Here is an 8378-nt window from a genome sequence, read left to right as displayed (position 1 = left end):
AATACGATTAAAAATTGAGACAAAAATATATATATATATATATATATTTATATATATATATATATATATATATATATATATATATAAAAGATTGATAATAAGTCAATAATATATTTTAGGGTTAAATATCACTCGTTGTCCATTAACTTAATTTCAGTTAACAATTTAGTCATTTTTTTTTTCCTTTTTAATCCTTTATGTGTTTAAATAATTTTAGCGTTACCCTTTAACTGAGTTTTCTCTCACATTTATGTTTATGTTGTTTGGTTTCTCTTTTCCAAATTCTCAAATTCATGAACCCTAAATCCCCAAAGAAAGAACTAATCTCCCTTCTCCCTTCTATGGAAAACTGTTCCTGATCCGCTTGTTGTTCCTATAGAATTCATTCTTGCTTCATTCATAACTCAGAATTCATTCTTGCTTGTTGTTCCTGCTTGCTTCAGAATTCATTCATAACTCAGAATTCACTTCTTGAATAGAATTTTCCATGGAAGGGAGAGAAGAAGGGAAATGAGTTCTTTCTTTGGTGATTTGAAAATTTGAAAAAGGAAGATAAGAAGAGAAATCAAACAACATAAAGAGAAATGTGAGAGAAAATCCAAATGAAGAGAAAACAAAAGAGGGATTTTTAAAAAAAATTTCTTAACAGAATCTCACTTAAAGGGTAACCCTGAAATTATTTAACAAGATAAAAGACCAATACGAGAAAAAAAAAGATAAAAGACTAAATCGTTAACCGAAATTAAATTAAGGGACCACAAGTGATATTTAGCCTATATTTTAATATATACATAAAGTCCTAAATATTTTTTATCAATGTTTAAATAAATCATTACAATTATTTATGTATTGTCTTTTCACTTAACTAATTAAAATATATTAATACCAAATAAAAATAAGTTTACCAAAACAAAAGAAATAAAAAAAAAATTGTTGCATTCAAAATACATTTAAAACTGGATTTCAATCCCAATGGAATCATATACACTAGAGTCAACTTCTGCCCTATCAAGAAGTATAAACATTTCAAGATTACACAACAATCTCACTTCATTCTCTATCATTACACTTACACTGCAGTGAAAATAATCAACTCAAACTGCTGCTTGGAATGATTGAAGACGAGGGTTTTTGGTTTCTTAGGCTTTGGTTGGGAGTTTAGAGGGAAGGGGAATGGAGGGAGAAGAAAATAGAAAAATTAAGAGAATTTTTTTACATTTCTTTAGAAAGTGATTTTGTAGAAAATAATAATAGAATGTTTATGATTAATATATTTTTAATTTATAAAATATTATAACAATATGAAAATAAGAGGATTTAAATCCCACAAACCCCTTCAAATTCCCCTAAAATAAGAGGATTTTGTATTATGAATAAAAACAAACCCCTTCAAATCATCTCCTCTCAAAGCCCGATGACAAGACCACTTTCTGAGACAGATGACCTCTCCAATCAGATAGAATACTGATGATGCCACTTTGCTAGCATATTAGTTAAGAAGTAAGAAAGAACTTTCAATTCTTGTCAGCATTGCTTTTAATAGCTCAACCATCACATCTAACCCCCATTGGTCTCTTCTGTGTTATCATGGCAAAAACTGAGTGCTAAAGTTATAAACTTCTCAACCAAATCCGACAACAGGTACGAACCTGATCAGCATTTTGTAAACTGTCTCAATCAAATTATTTAGCCGGAACACACAAGGAGACTGTCTTCCCCTTTCTTTCCAAGCCAAGACAATTTCCACTTTAAAGAGTGCTTAAAACACATCTTAAGGTCATAACAAAATTCTGCCCTAAAATCATTTTATTTGAAATTAAATCCTATCTTGTATCATCAAGAATTAATCACCTTTTCCAATTTTCTGCATAGAAAAACCAAAATATATTATATTATGCATTATATCCCCTCTGAGGAATGCTTGTGTAGACTAATTTATTTAGTTGTGTTGTGTACGTTAAGCTAATTATTAATTATATACCCAAACTCCATTTTGTGTATTAAATAATAGCACAAATTTTGTGTCAAACAACTATATATTTAAAATAATGATTTGCCTAACAAGTTGTGTAGACAGTAGACTAGTTCTAAATAAAATATCTCATTCTAGTTTCAGAATTTGGTAAAAAGTAAAGAATATAGAATCGATGACAACTTTACAATGATAGACTCTTCTCTGTATTGTCAGGGCAACATTTTTTTTATATGAGTAGGAATCCAACTTGGTACGCTGGACTTTACAATACTCACACACTATGCACAAACCACTTGTGCAAGACCCAGGTAGTTGTTAAATTTAACCTCTTTAATCAGATGGGAGCAAGTCATTATGTTGTCTAAATTCTAAAATGGAAAATATCATGCCAAAATAACAAGCCTTACACAATAACTACAAAGACCTGAATTTAAGAAAAGAATCCACGAAACACTTTGCAGGCAATTATGCAATTTTCAGGAGTACTTTTTCCCAAAAGTGAAGTCTTAACAATCTGGTCAGTCAATTATCTGTCTAAGGCTCTAAGCATACCTTTGTAACAAAAACAAAGGACGCATAAAAGTTTTATGCAGCTTGAAATTATGCCTTGCTAGGGTGGAAATAAGAAGGGAAAGCAACAAATTAAAGAAAGGAAGGGTGATACCCTCATTATTAACCCTTGAAAATCTTTAAAAACTAATGTGGCTAAACTATAAGAGTTAAGCCGAGTATACTGGTGCTATTAAACAGTTACCTTGCAATCAACGTTCTTACTCTGTGATATAGGTTGCAACCCGTAAATAGCTCCGAAACGCAGTTCCTGGTGTAGGGGTTAGTGCATCCCCATACCAGTTTAAAACATTCTCATAACTTGCTTGTACAGCTTTTAGTTGTGCAGTTAAATTGTCAGTAATTAGTATCAACTGACAGTTCCTTGCAAGTGAATCTTTCCTTCCATCTATTTCAAAGCAAATATTTGAGGCTGCAAAAAGCATAAGCATAAGCATTATATCTTTTTCTTGTGACCATGACCACAAATAACGCTGTCAGATTAATGTTCAAAAGAGTGGTACAACAGCACTTACTATTGTAAAGTTACAAGTGAGCCATTTGCAAGTGAAAAGCTCAAATGTATTAAGGCGCTTCTGTTTGATTGTTCATTGTTAAATACAACCCCATTGAAGTGCATAGTATCCCATCCCATCATGCTCAGGAACATAGCAGCCATCTACTTCAATAGCATATTCAAATCTGAAACCAAATGTGACTGTTTCCAGGAACTACCAAAAATCCTTGCAAGAACAGTAACCATCTTTAAAATGGTGAAATCTATTGGCATCCCTTAAAATGATCTCCCTTCCAGTGACTTTTGCGATCAATTTGATTGCAGAATGACAATCACCACAAACCCGCAAGTTTTTCATAACTCTAATTGGCATCCCTTCAGGCACTTTTAGGAGTCCATATGCTACAGCTAGTTTTTCACTATGATAACCCAAGCTATGCGTCTTCTCTTCCTCGTCCACGTCATGAAGCACAAAGCTACCATCGGGACAGTACCCAGCTTCCCTTAAAAATCCACCTAATCTCTCCAACATTTTCGCGATAATAGGAAGCTCGGGGTGGCCCTTGTTGTCTCCCCCAGTGAACATATGCACCTTCTTCTCCACCTCAATCCAACTAATTCCAGGAAATTTGATGACACTCCTAGCATTTATTTTTTTCCTAAGTACTTCAACATCCTTCCATCTTCCTCTGGATGCATACATATGTGAGAGCAAGACATAAGGCCCAGCATTTTGGGGCTCTAGCTTTGCAAGTTTCTCTACTGCAACTTCAGCCAAATCCAGCTTCAAATGCATTCTGCAAGCACCTAACAATGCTCCCCAAACAATAGCATCTGGTTCCATTGGCATCTTTTCAACTAGTTCCATTGCTTCATCTACTCGGCCTGCTCGCCCTAGCAAATCAACCATGCAAGCATAGTGTTCGATTCCCGGCTCCACTAGATAATTGCATTTCATTGCTTCAAAAATTTCAAACCCTTCTTCCACTTTGCCGCTGTAGCTACAAGCCGAAAGAACTCCAATGAAGGTAACAACATCAGGCTGTACTCCAGACGAGCACATATCACAAAAAACAATCAAAGCTTCCTCTCCCAACCCATGCTGGGAATAACCCGTGATCATAGCGTTCCACATAACAACATCCTTAAAAGGAAACCTATTAAAAATCCTTTTTGCTCTAACAAGATCACCACACTTAACATACATCGTAATCAAAATCGAGGCTACGTACAAATCTTGATCAAATTCAGATCTCACCAACTGAGCATGAACCTGCCTGCCGTGATCAAGGCTAGCTAAACTAGCACACACAGAAAGAACACTGATCAACGAGGGGTAATTTAACGCAACCCCTTCCCTTTGCATCCTAGCAAACAAATCCAAAGCTTCCAACTCAAACCCTTTCCTCTCACACACCTTAATCATAGCATTCCAAGTTCCCTCATCTTTCTCCTTCATTCCCTCAAACACCATTCTAGCTCTATTCACCTCTCCATCAAGTCCCAATTTCATTATCATCTCATTACAAGCAACAACCCACTTCACTGGCATCGCATCAAAAAGCTCGAAAGCCTCCCTCATCCTCCCACACTGAGTATACCCCATAAGCATAGCCGTCCAAGACACCTCATTTTTCTCCGGCATAACTTCAAAAAGCTTCCTTGCAACATCAACCCTCCCATTTTTTGCATACCCAGAAATCATAGTAGTCCAAGTAAACACATTCCTCATCGGCAATGTATCAAACAGTTCCCGTGCTTCATCCAAGCGACCCACCTGACAAAACCCACCAATCATGTTAGTAATCGCCACAACATCCTTAACAGGCATCATATCAAACAGTTTCTTTGCATCCTCAAAACGAGATTCCTTCAACAACCCACCAATCATAACGGTCCACGACACCACATTCTTGTCTGGCATTTCCCAAAAGAGCCTTTCAGCTTCTTCCACCATACCCACTTGAACATAACCACGAACCATGGAAGTCCAGGAAACTACATTTCGTTCAGGCATAACGTCGAACACCTTCCTCGCTTCGGCAATCATTCCGTTTTTGACGTAACCAGAAACCATTCCGTTCCAGGAAACAGTGTTTCTTTGGGGCATTTGATCAAACAGAAAAAGGGCGTCGCGAGGTTTGTGGGCTTGGAAGTATGCAGCAACCATGGCGTTCCATGAAGCGATGGTTCTCTGTGGCAATGGCGTTTCGTCGAATACCTTTCGAGCATTGTCAATGTCACCGCTGCGACCGTAACGTGAAATGGCGCTAGTGCTGCTGCAGAGTGATCTCACTTGGATCATACAACAACGCAGACTTGCGTAACCATAACCCATGGGTGTGTTGTGTAGTGTTGTTACCTATGAACACTAGTATGAACAAAAAAGACATGCACATTGCAACCAAAAATAGAGTTTAATTTCTATACCCTTTCATATAAAAAGTCTTATATTATTCTCTCGCAAATCGCAATCTATCATTTTTGTAACTTTAAAGGTAATCAAAATAAATAAAAGTTAAATAACTGATTATGTATCAAATATCTTTACAGTATTAGTGCAGTTGCATATGTAAAAAATAAATAAAAGTTAAACAGCATTGTCAAAAAAATTTACACTATTAGTGTATTGACAAAAAATATATAACTACTACACTTTGACTTTGACTTGTTTTATTAAGAAAATATACTTGACAGAAAATAATTTTGAAAATTAAATATATTATAAATTGTATCAAAAAAGGAAAAAAATAATAATTTAAAAAATAAAATATATATTAATTGAGAAGTATTTTATGATCAACCAACAAAAAAATATTTGAATATTAATAATCTTCGAAAAAAAATCATAGAATAAAAATAATCAATATATTTTTAAATTTAATTGATATGCATTGTAATGTAAATTTTTTTACACCTTCAATCATTTATAATCATTGAAACTATTTGACTTTTTTGTTGTACAAAAGAGGGCCTAAAAGCTTTAAGAAGGAAGATCTCAATGTTGTTTAAAGTAAAACTATAATTGGTCGGACAATCTCCACAACTATTTCTTTCACGTCATTTATAGTTGAATTTGATCTATCAATCTCGTCGAGTTATCTTTTTGATTTTAAGAACTAAGGTTAGAAAAATATGGTCATCCACGTGCTCTTGACATAACATATCTATCAAGACTTTTGAGTCACTCTCGATCACTTGATTTGTAATCATCTCTTGCCAAACTAACTTCAACCTATGCAACATTGCCTACATTTCAGCAGTGAGAGCATTACACATATCAATTTTCTGCATATACCCCCTAATCCAATTTCCAAAAGAATTCCGAAAAAGACCTCCACATCCAACAATAGATGTAGAACTCTGATCCAGTTGCAATCTGGTTTGCTCCAACGGACATGTATGATATTTGATCTTAACATATGTACATTCTTCTTCATAGGGTTTCGATTTACAATCTCCTTCACAAGATGCATGATTGTTTCAGTTGGGTTCTTAGGACATTGAAAGTTTGCTTCCAAAATTGCTTTGTTCCTCCATTTGCATATGTACCAACACAATATCATAAATATGGTCTATCACTAAGATCTCTCATGCTCTGCAATATTCTATCTAAGATTGTAAGATATTCAATCCATGCAAGAAAAATAGTAAAAATGAGTCATTTTGTTAGTAGGAACAAGTATAATCTATACTTGTGTCGCATATGGGCAATCCTTCAACACATAAATCAAAGATTCTTTAGTGTCTGTATACCAGTTGCACTCAACAGAGACTGTTGGGTTCCATTTGTGTTGTGTATGGTTTGTCAAAAGTCTTTCATGTGACATAAGTCACATGAAAGTATGGATCCTATGAGGCCTTTCCAATTCCAGATGATTTTCTAGTTGGTATCAGTAGCAGTAACATTTTGAGTTGGAGAAAGTATTTATAAGCATTGCTAACAGAAAACTCATTAAATCTATTATCACCCAACCCAACTTGTCTTGAAGAGGAGGAAGAATAAAAATAATGTGATTAACCATATAGGTAGTGAGTCAGTTTTGAAGCAGATCATGGTTCCATTTATCTTTCTTGTTTACAACATCTTTAATTGTCAAAATAGTATCTAAAATTACATTTCTCTTTGCGACAAATTTAGGGCCAAATTTTGAGAGGTGATTTAGGGTCAAATTTTGGTCCATAAATCACCCCTCAAACCATTTTTCTTCTCTTTTAACAAAAAATAAGTTATTTCTATACATAGTTTTTCTTTTGTGATTTCACCGTTTTGAGGCGGAGTTTTGGTTTTCTATCTTGTTTTATCCTTTTTAATTTTCACAAATTTAAATTATAATATTCTGAATTGATATAATTTGTATAAATGAATATTGTTTTTTAGTAAAAAAAATCACATATGAGTGATAGTGATTTTTTTAAAGTGTAAAACATATACAAATTATCTCTTTATTAGCAATGTGAAATAGTTTCAAACTTATGAATTGTCATGTAAATTTATTTTGTCATTGTAATTTTAAAAAAAACTTCAAATTGTAAATTTTTATTGAACATTTGTGAAAAACTATTTCACAATGATAGTGCATTTTCTCATCTTATTTTTATTATCAAGAATGATACATGTACTTGTAAAAAAAACAATGATACATGAACACCCTAAATTTTTATACAATTATTCAATATTTTATTGTATCTCTATATCTTTCTTCCTGTCACATAATTAACATATTACATGTATCACATCACTCTTTTTATATCTCAAAATGTATACATCCATATAGATGTCCATTAATCATTTTTCTTTTGTTATATTTTTAGAGCAGAGCAGACTAAGTATCTGATTATAAATACTTCCTAAATCAATTAAAAATTTGATTATGTTGTCTCAACTCATTTTTTACTTGACACTTTCTTATTGGGTTTGTAGACAAAGTGGTAAGCACTACATGAAACTCACACACAATGATATTCTAAATTTGAATTTGAGTGAAGATATTCAACCTAATAATATCGAAATTTATTTTGAGTTAAACTTTGGAAATTTTTTTTACTTGACACTTTAAGAGAGAAGCAACTTATTCGGACCGATATAATGCATGCCGCTGTAAATTAGTCAACTAATCACAAATTACCTTTTGTAACTTTTAAGATAGATATATGATTAAAATCAAATATATTTTAAATAGAAAATAATAACGATTGATTGACAGACTAAAAAATCTTTACACGGTTATTATATATCAATTAAATTAAATTTCATTTGGTGCCTTTTAAAAGATAGTTATGTATATTCCAGTCTTTTTTCTTTTAAATAACAAATGTTAGGGGGGGGGGGGGGGG

The 8378-nt window shown here is 33.3% G+C and overlaps 1 protein-coding gene across 2 annotated transcripts; it reads right to left on the bottom strand.

Moving 5' to 3' along the window:
• Nucleotides 1-919: 919 nt before the first annotated feature.
• LOC101508001 (pentatricopeptide repeat-containing protein At1g56690, mitochondrial-like) lies at nucleotides 920-5544 on the bottom strand. 2 transcript variants are annotated; one of them, XM_004492535.4, is made up of 3 exons: nucleotides 3061-5544; nucleotides 2730-2957; nucleotides 920-1864 (listed from the first exon to the last, which is right to left on the bottom strand). In XM_004492535.4, the coding sequence occupies exon 1, from the start codon at nucleotides 5377-5379 to the stop codon at nucleotides 3256-3258; it is 2124 nt and encodes a 707-aa protein (XP_004492592.1). In that variant the 5' UTR covers nucleotides 5380-5544; the 3' UTR covers nucleotides 920-1864; nucleotides 2730-2957; nucleotides 3061-3255. The 2 variants fall into 2 exon arrangements, with proteins under 2 accessions (XP_004492592.1, XP_012569041.1); XM_012713587.3 differs by having other exon boundaries at nucleotides 2750-2957.
• Nucleotides 5545-8378: the final 2834 nt, after the last annotated feature.

The sequence above is a fragment of the Cicer arietinum genome, chromosome 3 (assembly GCF_000331145.2).
Source record: "Cicer arietinum cultivar CDC Frontier isolate Library 1 chromosome 3, Cicar.CDCFrontier_v2.0, whole genome shotgun sequence".
Classification (NCBI taxonomy): domain Eukaryota; kingdom Viridiplantae; phylum Streptophyta; class Magnoliopsida; order Fabales; family Fabaceae; genus Cicer; species Cicer arietinum.
The sequence above is the reverse complement of the archived record's forward strand: the minus strand, read 5'-3'. Positions and strand labels throughout refer to the sequence as shown.